At 39.2% G+C, this 16259-nt stretch overlaps 3 protein-coding genes across 6 annotated transcripts in view; all 3 read left to right on the forward strand.

Annotated features, from left to right (window-relative positions):
• Positions 1–4773: 4773 nt before the first annotated feature.
• spmip4 (sperm microtubule inner protein 4) lies at positions 4774–8022 on the forward strand. 3 transcript variants are annotated; one of them, XM_080307955.1, is made up of 9 exons: positions 4774–4910; positions 5240–5285; positions 6132–6265; positions 6362–6433; positions 6549–6578; positions 6659–6849; positions 6920–7008; positions 7087–7261; positions 7759–8022. In XM_080307955.1, the coding sequence occupies exons 3-9, from the start codon at positions 6162–6164 to the stop codon at positions 7857–7859; spliced, it is 762 nt and encodes a 253-aa protein (XP_080164081.1). In that variant the 5' UTR covers positions 4774–4910; positions 5240–5285; positions 6132–6161; the 3' UTR covers positions 7860–8022. The 3 variants fall into 3 exon arrangements, with proteins under 3 accessions (XP_080164081.1, XP_080164082.1, XP_080164080.1); XM_080307956.1 differs by lacking the exon at positions 4774–4910 and having other exon boundaries at positions 5081–5285; XM_080307954.1 differs by lacking the exons at positions 4774–4910; positions 5240–5285 and having other exon boundaries at positions 5921–6265.
• A 518-nt stretch (positions 8023–8540) lies between these two features.
• On the forward strand, positions 8541–10420 carry LOC145431804 (uncharacterized). The gene is made up of 2 exons (XM_080307953.1): positions 8541–8736; positions 8813–10420. Exons 1-2 carry the CDS (start codon positions 8671–8673, stop codon positions 9707–9709), a joined length of 963 nt encoding a protein of 320 aa, XP_080164079.1. The 5' UTR covers positions 8541–8670; the 3' UTR covers positions 9710–10420.
• A 1152-nt stretch (positions 10421–11572) lies between these two features.
• The window catches only part of osbpl3b (oxysterol binding protein-like 3b), a 39670-nt gene continuing 34983 nt past the window's right edge, over positions 11573–16259 (forward strand). The window contains exon 1 of one of the 2 annotated variants that reach the window (XM_026184339.2): positions 11573–11799. The gene's annotated coding sequence lies outside the window, so the exon portion shown is untranslated. The remainder of the gene's footprint in view (positions 11800–16259) is intronic. The other variant, XM_026184341.2, reaches the window with a different exon arrangement.

Genomic DNA, 16259 nt, shown 5'->3' on the forward strand with positions numbered 1-16259 from the left:
TAGTTCCCCTTGTTCTCCCCCAAAATACAGGCAGCAGAAGTGGTCAAATAAATTCACTTTTCACAAGAGACGAGCTACAGCTGTCCGTCAAACGAGAGATTGAGCTGTTTCTCTGGGGATTTCTGTGGAATAGTATGCAGAGGTGTGGAAAAACACAGCGCCTATTCTCCCCAGCAATAAAAAACAGAAAAAAGAAAAGACAACTGCAGGGCAGTGTCTTTAGTGCCTCTCTTTATTCTGTACCACCAGAGACACTCAGCTCACCATAAAGTCAGTGATGTTTCAGTTACATTTACAGGAAAAACGCTGTTTTTAATGTACATTTAAATAATGAAGCTGTTTGAACAGATGGCCAAAGTAAACATGCACATTGTATTTTAAATGTGATGGATGGATGGATGGATGGATGGATGGATGGATGGATGGATAGATAGATAGATAGATAGATAGATAGATAGATAGATAGATAGATAGATAGATAGATAGATAGATAGATAGATAGATAGATAGATAGATAGATAGATAGATAGATAGATAGATAGATAGATAGATAGATAGATAGATAGATAGATAGATAGATAGATAGATAGATAGATAGATAGATAGAGCTCTGACTTGCTTTATGAACAGCTCTGAATAACTCAAGGGCACTTGCCTCCCAGCTAACAGAATGTGACTGAATAGTTGGAGAATGAAATGAAAACATTTAAATAAAATCTGTTAATTTACCACATTTTTTCCCCAAGCAACTCTATGCAAATGAGGAAAAAATGGTGTAATTTTATTTAAAACAATTTTCATTGTACTGACAAATGCACCTATGTTACCTTGGAGTCTCACGCACACACACACACACATGCACACAAGCCCACACACTGTGCTCTGTGATTGTGAAATGTGTGTGTGTGTGTGTGTGTGTGTGTGTGTGTGTGTGTGTGTGTGTGTGTGTGTGTGTGTGTGTGTGTGTGTGTTTCCTGAAACATGAAATTAAAGAAAAATTCTCCCGAGCTGTGAGCTTTGAAGTGTGAGTTCACAGGTTCATCTTTTTTTCTTTCATCCTTAGCTCACATGAAAGAAACATCATGGATGTCTTCATAAGTCCTTTCAGAAAGCTTATAGTCCGCCAACAAGACAAGGACGGATTTGTAACTGGGCACTGAAGACGAGTGCAAGAGTCAGTGTGTGTGTGTCTGTCTTTCAACCATCAACACATTCTCTTTTTTCAGCAGTTAGAAAGTAACATTTTTATTTATTTAGTTTTGTCGTTTTGCCTCTGTACACCACTAAATCTGATTTTAAGTCATTATCCATTTCCCACCGTGAAGTGTTGTTTGAGCAGGGAATATAGCCCTGTGCACTTCTCATTTAATCAGCAGCCACATCATCAATAAACACCAGTGATCCGGTTCCACTGGCAGCCATATATGCACATGTCACCATGTTTGTCAAACCATTAGCTTTTTCTTTCCTTCTCCATACTTCTCTTCTCCCATTATTCTAGTACAGTTTAGTCTTTGTTTCATTTGTCAGATAATGCAGCCTCCTTTATCTGGTTTTTGGCAAAGTCTAACTTTTTACTGAGTGTAAACAGTGGTTTGCATCTTGCTGTAAACCAATCTCTGTGTTTCCATTCATGAAGGCATTTCTTGGTTGCAGACTTCCTCGCTTTTAACTTTGAACATTTTTAACTTTGTTAGATGTTATTAAGTTTTCTGGCTGTAATTCTAAGACCTTATCTGTTTGCACTGAAGCTGAATTTTGTTTGTGTCTGATTGTGCTGTGTTTGCAGGGTAAGATAGCTTAATAAAATTGCTAAAAGCAATATTACTACAACATAATTGGCACCGCAAAGCTGATGAGACCTGACAGTCTTTAGCTTCACTTGTGGCTTTCAGAGGTTAGAAGGTGAAGTTTAATTTCTGCTCTCCTTTAACAGGTTTTGACCAGTGAGGTTATTTTTTTGTGAAGTCAGTCTTTTTCTGACAAAGTTGTATTTTTACTCAGTTGTATAAAGCATTTGTATTCTATTTTTATCCTATTGTATATTTTATTCTATTTATTCTACTGTATATAGTATTTTATTTTATTCTATTCTGTACAGTTGTGTACAGTATTTTATTCCTATTGTATTCTAATTTTTGCTATATAACTTTTGCACTGTCCACTTCCTGCTATGACAAAACAAATTTCCTACGTGTGGGACTAATAAAGGTTATCTTATCTTATCTTATCTTATCTTATCTTATCTTATCTTATCTTATCTTATCTTATCTTATCTTATCTTATCTTATCTTATCAACAAATGTCACATGATGACAGTGGTGAGCTAATTTTTCACAATGTGTCTGAAGTTCTTGGCATGAGAGCTACAGATAAGGCTGGTTTCCTGTTGTTGTTGCAAATCATCCACTAACTGTCAACTTCCATCTGCACAATAACCTAATATTAGGGAAAGCACTGCAGCTGCACATTTATAATGCAGCAGCGGGAACTATAATCCGGAGAGAGAGCGGCAGCTCTGCTGGGCCAGAGCAGGGTAATTGGTTACTGGACTTAGCTTATGCTGCTTGATAGGACTTGCATGTTTTGCTGAGACTTTGGACAAGGTCTCTTGAGAATCCCAATTAAAAAGCAGAATGCAGAATGGGTCTTGTGAGTTAACAAACAAGGTTTGCTGCTTGGAAAGCAGTCCAAATCGCGTTCAATAAAAGGCAGCCGCACGCATTGATTGAAAAACTGGTATTTTAATGCAATTTTCAGGTTTCTGGATTTAGTGTATCTTCAATAAACTTCTTACTACTAGGCATAAAAAAGACCCTGCATGAATAATAGAGTGTTTGCAGTGGTTCAAACCATTTTTGTTGTTTTATTTGAGAGTTGGTCTGGTCTGGAAAGGTCTCTCCCATAATTTTCACATATTAAGCAAATCTGGATCCAGTAACATCTGAATGGGAATCTAATGCTGTGGCCTTTTGGTCACTGTGCATAAAGGCAGAGCATATCACAGCAGCTTTAAATGTAATATGCCTATGTTTTGTAGTTACTTATTTAGCCATAAATATTTAATGTTACATAATAAAGAAACATTTTCAGGGGGTTTAATATCATAAATCTTGTTTTCAAATTAAAAACGAATGTAATTGTTTTGGGGACAAGTGTGAAAAGGAAAATTGAAGGATGATATCAATTTGCTATCATTACACATGAAAGAGCTGGCTCAGCAGGAATAAAAGTTTTTCAATCACCTTTATTTCTTTAACAGGAAGTAAGTGCAGGAATTTACAAGGAAATACCACGTATATGGTAAAACAGCAGTGTGTACAATTCTAACAAGGCTGGCAGTCAATATTTGGTATAATCCAAACACAGCCTGGACTCTCTTAGGCAAAGTTTCATGTCATTTCTTTAAAGTCTTCAGAAATAGTTCCCCAGGCTTCTTGAAGGACATTCAAAGCTCCTCTTGGATGTTGGCGGCTTTTTTGTTTTGTTCTCTGTCAAAATGATCCCACACTGCTTCAATAATGTTGAGGTCTGAGCGCTGGGGAGGCCTTTCCATGACTCACAGTTTAATTGTGTGTTATTCCATCCTGGTATGCTTTTATTGCATTAACAGTGTGTTTGGCATCATTGTCATATTGAAAAAAGAAGCTGTTGCATAGTGGATGAAAATCTGTCTGTACTTTTCTGTGTTCATAATTCCATCAATTCCATCAAGTCCCCAACAACACTTCCTGAAATATTTCCCCAAACCATGATGGAGCCTCCACTGTGTTTTGTACACAGTCACTGTGGTATCGCTCTCCTGATCTCCTCTGTACATATTGATAACAATTTAAACTTGAATCAAATCTTGATCCATCTAACCATCAAACTGGTTGACACAAATTTTCTGTGCAGTTCTTGTGTAATCTGACATACCTGAGTCTTTCCTTAAGAAAGCTTAATGACAGCCTCCCTTCCACTGAGCCCATTTCTTATGAGACAGTAGTTGAACCTAGTGAACAGTAGGTGGATCAAGGGCCAAATGCATCACTCAGATCCTGCCTGAGTCTTTGCTGGATATTTTTTTTCCTATTCCTTAAGGACATGAGATTCAGATACTGTTGCCTGTTATGTGTAGACATAACACTGGTTAATCCCCTCAGTGACTGAATAGGTCTGTGTTTAATGGCTTAATTTAACAATTAGACATTCCTCTGAAAACAATCAGGTACAAGGACTGGACTAAAAGTAAGTGAAAAAGCAGCTAATGTCCAAAGAAAAATTTTGAAAGAACTTTAGAGGTTTTCTCCAAAGCACTATCACTCAATAAAACTTAAAAAATAAATAAATAAATAAATAAAAAAAATACAAGAAACTATGAGGCGCAGTTTGTAAAGTGAAACATGGAAAGTGAAAACAGGAAACTAAATATTTGGTTTCCTGTAACATTTAGATTTAACATTTAGATTTAAATATAACATTTAGATTTAACTTTTAAAATTGTGTTTTAAATATGAAAAGTTACAAACATTTTACTAAATGTTGTAAAAAATGACTCGGGAAAAATCATGTTTTTGTAAGGTTTTGAGCTAAATGTGGAAAAATGTTGCTGTTAATTTCAGCATGTTTCACTTTACAAACGACGCCCCACACGTGTTACTTTTTGGCATGCCAACACTTACATTTGATGGACAGTTTGGGGGCATTCACTAATGCACATAATCTGGATCTATTTCAGTCCTTGTGTTGCGCAGGAATGAAATACGACTCCTGCAACCCAACACCAGTCGCACAGCTTGTATCTGGTGTCGGTGTGTGCTAGTCAGAGCCAGCTTCATTTTCTTTGCACCCATTCACTGAGCTGTGAATGCGTAATATTATCAGATCCACACTGGATGACTGGATGATGGGCGTTCTCAGCAGTGATTGTAAGTAATATTAGTAAATCAGCCAAGACTTGATTTTTGAACAATAAGAACTGTAAAAATTACATCGCACTGGTCTTAGAGTAGTCAGTGTTTAGTTAGGTTAGTTTTACAGTTGCTTTTAAGTGACATCAGTACTACACACAGTGGGCTGGATTGGGTGTCGCTCACTCTGACCCTATTGTTTGTAACACTGTCACTCTGCCTGTCCCAGGAATTCAAACCCACCTCTTTGGTCAAAAGCAAAGAGGAGATCCTCCTGTTCAGTCAAAAAAAAAGGCTTTAAAATGTTCACCTTTATTTGAAACAAGACATTTGTGTGTTTATCACAGACAGATACTCGGAACTTCTCTGGACTTCCTTTATACCACTGTCCAGGTAAGTTAATATTACGAAAATAGTAATTTATATTAATTAATGATTAAACAGCAAGTATACTCTAGAAGATTAGTCGCTGTATATATAAAATACTGCACAAAAGTCTTAGGCCGCCCCTCACTTAATGTTTTTCTATGAAAATGGGAAATAGATCCAATGATATTTTTATTTCTTTAAGTAGCTGTCCAGGCTTTGAGATTCAAAGCCTTTCTTTGGATGTTAGCTACTTTTTGTCCCATGGTTTGCAGATGGCTGGAAATTATCACTCCATAAGACCTGTTGCCACTTTTTCAGGGGAGTTATTGTAGAATTTGCCGTACCTCAGCCTTCTTCAGTAAACAGATCAACCGAAAGGCCAGATGCATCTCTCGGGTCCTGTTTCAGGGCTTTCATGGATTTTTTCCCTTTTGCTTAAGGACCTAACTTGCAGATCCTGTTCATCTGATGTAGATTTTTTTTTTTTTTTTTTTGGGGGGGGGGGGGGGGGGAATCCCTTAGTGTTACTGCTGGCATTTTTCATAGATTCATCTAAAGACATAGAAACAAATGATAGCTACTAGCAATAAAGTGCCTAAAGATGCAATTAAATAATAGGTTCTTTGCTAAATTGTCTTGTCTATGCTTTCTGACTATCCAGAGAAGTGAAACATTAGATTTTCCTAATAAGTAACAACATAATTTTTTGTATAAAAAAATTATGTTGTATTTTTTTCTAAAATATGTGTGTTTTCTTGCTTTTATGACAGATGGTCTAATAAATTTGTTAAGTACTGTTTCTCAAGCTAAACTTGTGTGCAATTACAAACATCGCCTCTTTGTCCTTCTATACTAGTGGGGGGTTTTTAGGGCTTTATCCTTCTTTCACATTCACTGATTATGAGTCAGGTCTTCAGCAGCCACATGGAGCCTTCACTCACCAGTGGATTCAGGGCTGATTTAAATAGACATTATCCCTGCGGTTATGGAGGAACCATACCTGGGTGAGTGTGATGCTGGCTTCATTATGAGACAGTCTTAGAATTTATAATGTAATATATCAAATGTAGTATAATTATATAATTATTTCACCTTCACAGGAGTATCACCAATCAACGCTGTAACAGCAGTGATGGCAGAAACAAAAGTCATGTTCGACTTAATGACCAACTGTAAGTAGCTGCTGATTTTATATAAATATTATAATCAAAAACTTCCTCTTCCTGTGTTTGTGGTGATACATAATAACAGTGATGGTGGGGTTTTTTTGTGTGTTTTTTTTACCAGAATACCAAAACCAACGAACATAAATATAGCGTGAGTACTCTTTCCATAATGATAAACTGATTTGTTTTTGCACATAGTTCGACCCTTTCTTGTCTTTGTGCCTTTCATAGGGAGAAAATGATAAAGATTGCCATCCCAAAAGAGCATCCCTATTCATCGCACATCTCTCGTTTTGCAATGTTCCCATCCTTCCACTCACCAGATGACCCACATACAGGAGTCAGAGCTGCGTCTCAATCTTTCCTCAACCTCAGTATCCCAAATAGTGCACCTGATATCACTCTGCTAAGCAAAACTAAAGGTGTGATATTCTGATAAAAGGGAGTGGTAGAATGGTTAGGTCTTTAAGATGCTTCTTTTTTCACACCTAGGTGCTCCATATAGACTTGAGAGCTTAGAAACACCACTGAAAACAAGGAAGAAGGCTGTTATGTGGACAGGAGAACATGGCTTTTTTGATGTGAGTGATGAAATATCAGTGACTTCACAGTTTCACTGACGTTAATCGAAGCATAAAGTGTCTTCCTCCTTCCACCAGCATGCAAAACCAGCGAAGGGAGAGAGCCAGGTTTTCTACCCCACTCCCCCAAAGATGGTGCTGCCCAACCTGAAACTTCGAGACTGGGATTTGACGCTATCGGAGAGGACAAGCAACATCCTGAAAAACATGGAGAAGACCCTTTGGGTCACTTCCTACCAAATGCACTACACAGGTAAGAAGTGAAAATACTGAAAAATAAATCCTTGTTAAACAGAAAGTATCAAAAGTATTCAGTTCATCAGTTTTATCTATCAGGACATATCTTAATGACCTTGTAGTACCATATCACCCTATTAGAGCACTTCGCTCTCGCTCTGCAGACCTACTTGTTGTTCCTCGAGTATTTAAAAGTAGAATGGGAGGGAGAGCCTTCAGTTTTCAGGCCCCTCTTCTGTGGAACCAGCTTCCAGTTTGGATTCGGGAGACAGACACTATCTCTACTTTTAAGATTAGGCTTAAAACTTTCCTTTTTGCTAAAGCATATAGTTAGGGCTGGACCAGGTGACCCTGAATCCTCCCTTAGTTACTCTGCAAGAGACGTAGGCTGCCGGGGGATTCCCATGATGCATTGAGTTTTTCCTTTCCAGTCACCTTTCTCACTCACTATGTGTTAACAGACCTCTCTGCATTGAATCATATCTGTTATTAACCTCTGTCTCTCTTCCACAGCATGTCTTTTATCCTGTCTTCTTTCTCTCACCCCAACCGGTCGCAGCAGATGGCCCCGCCCCTCCCTGACCCTGGTTCTGCTGGAGGTTTCTTCCTGTTAAAAGGGAGTTTTTCCTTCCCACTGTCGCCTAAGTGCTTGCTCATAGGGGGTCATATGATTGTTGGGTTTTTCTCTGTATCTATTATTGTACGATCTACTGTGCAATAAAAAGCACCTTGAGGTAACTGTTGTGATTTGGCGCTATATAAATAAAATTGAATTGAATTGAATTGATGAAAAATCTTTGTATCTTGTATTTAGCAGGTTCTAAATTATTCACATACAGCACATGAAATATTACACCGTGCTGTTATATATTTAACCAAAAAAAAGCCAAAATGCAGAAGCAATGAGGGGAAAAACTAAGTACACCCTGTGGTTCAGTATCTGGTCAAGCACCTTTTAGCAACAGTACCTTGAAGTAATCATTTCTTTATGATTTTATCTCTCGCATCATTGTAGAGGAATCTTGGCCAAGTCTTCTTTACAATGTTGCATCAGTTAATCTGAGATTTTTGAAATTTCGTTTATACACAGCTATCTTAATGTCATGCCACAGCATTTCAATTAGGTTGAGGTCCAAATCAGCAGCCTTCCACCACTGGACCCAACAGTTGGTTTGATGTGTTCTTTTTAGAGAGATGAGGCTTTCATACTTGTTCAATCTTTCTGTTTCTCTGAGATCATTGTTGATGTCTTTTCTCACTGAGAAACACACACCTGAATGCTCCAGACCAGCAAACTGACAGGACTCGCAGAGGTTCTCACACTTACTGATGATCAATCAGTTGTTATTGTATTTTGTGCAGTAATCCAAAATCTGACATTAATGTGAAATCTTGTTTTAAGGATCAGGGCCAGCAAATCCTTTTATGACAGATGATTTCAAGGAAAAAATGACTAACTTTGCTGGGATTAATTCACACACGTCAAACCTGGTAAAAGCCATTGCATTTATTATACGGTAGCATTAACAGACCAGAACACTAATAAGTCTAATTATTTTCCCTGCAGCAAGAAAGGTCGTATCCTGTGTTTGTTCCTTCTAAAGCAAGGCAAGGATGTAGAAAAAGACTGGGGAGCAATGTCATGAGGAGCAGCTGCAGTCCCACTGCTGCTGAACTCCAAAATACATCTCCAACTCTAAACCAAAGCACTGCCTCGCCTGCTGTGAACCAACCACAAGAGATCACAGCTATGCGTAATGAGGCACCAGATCTGAACCAAATGGGTCATACTCAATCAAAGTGCAGCACTAACTCCACAAAGGCACAGCAGACTGAGCTGTCCCAGGAGGTCTTACGCAAGCAGCAAGCTCAGTGCAAATGCTCTGCGCATAAGGGCAGAAAGAGGGAAAACTGCAAAGTCCAGTTTGACAATGTCATGCAAGGATCCCCGTCACAGAGCAACCAAGAGGCTAACGCTGCCCAGATCACAAACACAGAGCAACTCTGGGACCTGTCCAACCGCCTACATCCCCAAGGAGGGATAGAAGTCAACAGAGAGGAAAGCATCTGTGTAAAGGATGTGCTAAATGACAAAAAACTTTTTAAAGTTGGAAGAAATATACCCAGCTGTAGTCCACTACTTGAAGACAAAGACCAGACGGGCAGGGAATCACATCCCAAATTGTTACCAGGAGCAGAGGACAGAGAGGGGCTACATGGCAACTCTAATCCGTGCATCATGCCACGCTCTCCTGTCCTGCCAGGCAGTTCTTCCATTGGGACTGTGGGTAAATCAGGTGCAGCCCTGACCCTATTAGACCTTCAACATTCATTCAGCAAGTCAGAGGCTCATCGCAAGTTCAACAGCTCCATCACTCATGCCGCTGTGAACCTTAGAGACAACGTAGTCTGTGGGAAAAAACACAACTTCTATGGGATTAACTGCTACTACATCCATGGATGACCTTCCATCCAGCCATTTTTCCCACTTGCCCAATTCAGAATTGCAAGGATGGATGGAGTTGTTCCCAGCTGTCAGAGGAGAAATGGCATGGTACACCCTGGACAGTTTACCACTCTCACATTTACACCTACAGCCAATTAACCTAACCACATACACGTTTTTGGACTGTGGGAGGAAGCCTGAGGACGGGGAGAGCATACAAACTCCACACAGGAAGGCCCTGTCCAGCTGGTGGATTGAAACCCAGGGCCTTTGTGCTGTGAGGCAACAGTACTAACCACTGCAGCTCCCATATGGCCTTATAAACATAATTGTAATATCTCAGTAAAGCAATAGCAGTTCTAATAACCTGAATCCTGAAAGTAACTTAGTATTAAAATTTAAATGACTGCATGTATTTAACATTACTTAAGTGTGACTTTTCATAACCAAAGATGCAGTGGACAGTTTTTCAGAAGCATTATTGCACCTATAGAGCAATTTATCACAGGTTTCAATATAGGTTATTGTTACATAACACCCACATTAAAGACTTCTTGGCACAACTAAAAATTGACTTTCATGGACTGACCATAAGGAATACAGCCTATTTTGTGCAATCCCTCATATGACTATAGTCACATTTAAAGTTTCTCTGTAATTGTATAAGAATGCAATTTGTTTTTCTTTCAGACTGAAGCTAATTAGAATAAACATATTACTGCGAGCACAGTAAGTGTTTCATCCATGTCGGAAGCATTGTTAATTTGCTCTTTACTTTCCCACATTTCATTTGCATTAGAGCTCAGGATTTATTTTACAGTACTGGTCTCTTACAAGCTGTGGCTAATTGTATCAAGTAAAATAAAAGCAACAGCCTTCAAAGTGAGTTCAGCCAGCCTGCACAGTGCACACAGAAGCAATTCAGCTGTACCAGATTCATAATGCTGCACAGATGAATACTTTAGTCTTCCCTGTAACCTTTCCAATTTTACAGAGAGAGAGAGAGAAAAATACGAGGCTGATTTTTCCAGCAAATGTAACACAGAGTGCAGAACAGAGCATTGTGCTGCCTGTGTTATGGAATCCAACTCTGTGTATTATAGGTGCCGCAGTAACCTTCCAGCGTGCCACTGTGAAAGGAAAAAAAAGGCTCTTTTGCACAAAATCTGTTGCAGTCAGGCTGACTTGTGTGAAATGATTTTTTTTATGACAGTATGTCCTTGAGGTGCAAGCCTGCAGCCTTCACTGATACAACAGCGTCTCATTCAGACTTTCACTGAAAAAGAATAATGGCTCACAAAGCAAAGTAGACATGCACAGTTTGCTGTTTAATAATGGAGACAATATCAGTTTGTCGACGGGATGGAAATAAAAATTATATGGCTTTTGTTGAGTTCTGTTTCTGTCTGCTGTCATAATTATGCAATAAGTCTATACTTAAATCACGTGAAATGACTTAAATGTATAGAAAAACGTACCTATTTACTCAACTGTTGTATGTTTGCATTTTAATCTGTTTGCAGACGCTTTGACTGTTTAACAGCACAGATGTGATTCAGCAGTGTATCCAGTAGGTGGCGGTATATGCTAACTTTTGTCGTTTGAACTTCATTTATCGCTTCTAATAACAGTTATTTAACCATTTTTGTGATATTTACTAATGTGAATAGTCAAATAAAATAAAATAAAATAAGTCAAATAAGATATTTATCCTCTAAGATCCACTATAACGCATTAATTAACAGGACTGCATGTAAAATATGAAGACTTCTACACTGTGTCCTTGCGCTTTGGGGACCTCCTCTACACGTCTATGCGTCACGGAAACATGTCAGTGATAGAAACGCCGCCCCTTTAAGTTGACGCCGAGCTTTGCTTTGCAGTTTAATTGGAGTTGGCCTCAGTCAGTCGCCTCTCATCTCCCTCCTCCGTACAGCGGTGGAGAGACTGATGCTTTTCAGCGCGGCTGGATGGTGCATGTGTGTACTTGTCATAGTAGAGTAGCCAGGCTGTTTGGTTGGGGCTCTAAATTGACTATCTCTTCTCCGGCTGTGGCCTTTCCTGTAGTTAAACATCTGTTCACCGATCGTGTCCATCTGTAGCTCAAGGTGAGTGTGTTTTCTTTCTCTCTCTCTCGTCCAAGAAAAACTCTTTGGCCTTGTAATTTTCTCTTATGCAATGATGAATCTCAAACCCTCTGGAAGTTATTTGATTGATTATGATCTTTCAGCCGAACAAATCAGGTGCATGTGAATCTTTAGTTGTAATGTTCTTCGAAACACTTCAGCAGAGTCATCAAAGTTTAACAACCCATCGATAAACTGGATAAATGTAAAAGCGCTTGACCTTAAATTTATGTCCTATAGTTTAACAAGCAACTGGTATTTATATATTTATTTATTTGTTTATTTAAAGGTCTGGACATGAGACAATATGAACAACAATAGATCACTTTGGTCTCCAGATTCTTGAGTCTTCTACAAGTTATAAAAGATGGTCTGTTGTTTCTATGATAAACCTAATATGCAGTAGAACTCATTAGCTTCACAGGCGACAAGTCATAAGCCAGGACTGTGAATAATGTGCCTTTATGACTGTGTGTATCTCTCATGCTGAGTGGATGTAGGTGTGTGTGATATCCATTTTCAGATTCAATCATGGCTGGAGCTCAGCATCTCCTGCTTAACAGATAGTGGTCAAAGCAAACAGGATTATGGAGGATTTTGCTTTGTTTCACATGTAATATTCAATATTTATGGTAGTTATCAGTGCACCCGAGCAGGATTCATAAATCCAGCTGAATAAGAGTGACTTATGGCACAACTTCACAGTGAAAAAAAATGTGACTCAAAGCTGTTTTGTCAGAGATCTATGTGGCTCATATACAGAGTAATTTTACAGCTAACACAAGGTCGCTCAGTTTTCTAGAGTCCTGTGTAAACAGTGCAACAGAGGAGGCTTTTCAAGTGTTGCTTGAACTGTGTTTGTTCAAACATGTATGGGGAAGGCCACTCAGAATTTCAGCATAAATGCACGCTGGCATGAGGTGGAGCAAAGGAGGTAGATAGTGTGCATGCTGCCACAGATTTGTACACAGTTAAGGAGAAAGTCAAGGTTATTCAGTGGAACATTGAGTTTTATTTTTATTTTTTTCTTAGAGATTGGCAATGTTGATTGTTGTGACACTAAATTCTTGAGGGCTTGGTAAGTTTCACTGTATAAACTACTTCTCATTTTTCTGTCACAGCTGTGCTCACTGGGGACTATGGTTTGTTTGGTGGCCCATCTGTCTTTCCTGCAGCTCCTGAGGTTTTTTGCTCCTATCACGCCCAAGACAGTGATTGCAGTCAAACACAAAGAGACTGTGAGAGAGAAGAATCAATAGAATCTGTGGAATGCAACAGCGAGAAATAACATAAAATTGCTTTGTCTGGGGGAAAACACATATAATCGCAGAGTTTCAAAAAGAAAACGTGGTTAAGGAGGATTTTCTAAATTTATTTTATTTTATTTAACTGGACATTTTGTACAGTAGAATATTTATTTTGAAAATCCTAAATAATAGGTGTGGTGCTTAATTTAATTTCATGGGTATAGCTAGTATTAGCAGTAAAGCACTGCATTTCATAAGGTGACCTCCAGCTCACAGTAATTTCACTGAATGTTTGAATGGGCCTATAATCTGTCAGATTCTACAGAATTCGTTCATTTTGGTGCTGAGTCTTTATATTGCATGGGCTGTTTCCAGTTTTTTAGGTCACCTGCTGTTGTGTTGTTTATAGTGTAACATCATATTGCAGAAAATTGCACAGCACCGATGGTCAGGCCAGCACATTGATATTTACCAGTCAATAATTTCCTTGCAATGATCAACAGAATTCAGATAGCAGAGGATGTATAGAGCTATCATTTTCGCACACTGGCTCATACAGTGACCTGTGTGAAGTAGTTGTGGCTTCAGGGTGTACGTTACAAAAACCCCCAAACTTATTTGTAATAGCCGCTAACTGGCAGGTGAACAATGCAAAAAAAAGTGTCAACAAAGCAGCTGTTGTGAGTATGTGGCAGGTGTTTTTGCTATTTTTGCAGGGCCTGTAGGTCTACATAAATAATTCATGTGGTTTCATATCTAAAAATATACATGTGGTTTTGGGCCGGCACAAGAGAAGCTCCTCCTTTGAGCTGTAGTTTCTGTAGTTTTCAAATTCAACTTAAGGGTTTTTGTTTTGTTTTTGTTTGTTTTTTTTGGGGGGGGGGGGTTCTAAATAATAGAACTGAAAGAAGTTTCTCGGATGAGAGGTGAAACGTCTTCAAGCAACTTGAAGAAGTCCAGACGCTTTTCTTTACAAGCTCCTTTGACTACGATGACCTGGATGACTGAGAACCTTCACAGACGTTTCTAAATAATAAAACCCTGCAACAGGCTGATGACTTTTCCTCTTGCCTTATGACAGCTGAGATAGCCTCCAGCTCCCCAACACAACCCTGAATTTGATAGCAGGATAGATGGATAAGATCATCACTCCCGCTGTTATGCAATTTGTCCATCTACTTTTTGTCCAAATTTGTAATATAGTTTTTTAATAGCAGCTTGCTACTCTTGTCTTCAGCCTCCTCCAGGCATTGGAGAGACTGAAAGAAGCTCAGAGGCTGGTTTCGTAACTCCCTCACAGACTGCCAGATATCTGCATGAAATTTTAACGAGGGCGGCACTAGTTGATACTTATTGATAAAAACCAATAAAGCACAGTGAGGGGGAAAAAACATGTTTTTTTCCAAACTCCTGCATATGGTAAATGGCCTGTATTTATATAGCGCTTTACTAGTCCCTAAGGACCCCAAAGCGCTTTACATATCCAGTCATCCACCCATTCACACACTGGTGATGGCAAGCTTCATTGTAGCCACAGCCACCCTGGGGCGCACTGACAGAGGAAAGGCTGCCGGATACTGGCGCCACCGGACCCTCTGACCACCACCAGTAGGCTACGGGTGAAGTGTCTTGCCCAAGGACACAACGACCGAGACTGTCCAAGCCGGGGCTCGAACCGGCAACCTTCCGATTACAAGGCGAACTCTTGAGCCACAATCGCCCGTCTATAATAGCGGTCTTTCTGTGGCATTTAAAACTGATCCGATACTGTCTTTAAGAATGACAGTTTTTATGTAACAGAACAGTTACTTCTGCTTTTCAAGTTCAAATCATATCAACAAATACCGACATAATAAAGCATGACAGTGTCATTTTATACAGTCACTTGCCACTTTATTAGGTACACCCTTCTAGTACAGGGTTGGGCCCCTGAGCTGCCTTAATTCTCATGGCATTGGTTCAACAATCCCCTGAAAACGTTCTTTAGAGATTTGGATTCATATTGACATGATAGCATCACACAATTGCTTCAGATTTGTGGGTGAAGGCCATCTGAGTACAGTGAACTCATCATCATGTTCAAAAAATCTGTTTTAGATGATCTGAGCTTTGTGACAAGGCAGGATTCACCCCTGCTTTTATGATGTTTACACCAAATTCTGACCCTACCATTCGAATTCTCACAGGGAAATCTAGACTCATCAGACCAGGCAATGTTTTTTTTCCAGTGTTGCCTGGTCTGATAAGTTTTAATTGCTGAGGAGATGCAAATTCTAGTCCTAGTTTCCTGTTCTTGGCAGCTCATTGTGGTATTCCTATGCTGTGTAGCCTGTCTGCTTCAGGGCTGAACATGGTGTGCATTTAGAGATGGTCTTCTTCATACCTTTGTTGTAACATTCTTCACTGATCTCCTGCATCATCAAAGCATTTTTACACAGATAACTATCGCTCACTGGGTAGTTTTTCTTTTTTGCATGATTCTCTATGAGCCTTTATGCCATCAACAACCATTCAAAGTCACTTAAATCACTTTTCCCCCAAATCTACACACATAAATGTGCTCCCATGTGATGGTCAACGAGTGCTGCAACAGATGTACCCAATAAAGTGGCTGGTTAGTGTGCATATTTGGTGGTAGTGCTTTGTTCTGAGACCACTCCCCATTTAAAGTCACTTAAATCACCTTTCTTCCTCATTTTGAACTTCAGGTCTTGTCTTTGTATCAACATGCCTAATTACACAGAGTTGCTGCCATGTGATCTGAGTAGTTGCAGTTGAACAGATGTACCTAATAAAGTGGTGAGCTGGTGCATAAGAATCTATCCCTGCTTATTTTCACAGCTGTAGATGAAGGTTCTGTTAATTTGTAGTTCTCGTTGCTTTGTCCTCACTGGTTGAAAAACCAGGATATTGTGAATTTTAAATAAGTAACATAACACTCCATATATATCGTGTCAGTCCATAAACTTTCAGAGATGGTTCTCATCAACCATCTTCATAAACAATGATGAATCCGACTCTTTGATTTTGGATTCTTTGATCCTTGGACTTTTCAGTCTTATGACCTGGACATGCAGTGATGTTCCAGCTTCATCAGAGCTCCCATCATGTAGCGTCCTTGTCTGATGTAAATATAACCAGCTAAACATGTTCACAGCTGTATGCTGTGCTTTGTGGCTAAGTACTGCCTCACAG

The sequence above is a fragment of the Astatotilapia calliptera genome, chromosome 11 (genome assembly GCF_964374335.1).
Source record: "Astatotilapia calliptera chromosome 11, fAstCal68.1, whole genome shotgun sequence".
NCBI lineage: Eukaryota > Metazoa > Chordata > Actinopteri > Cichliformes > Cichlidae > Astatotilapia > Astatotilapia calliptera.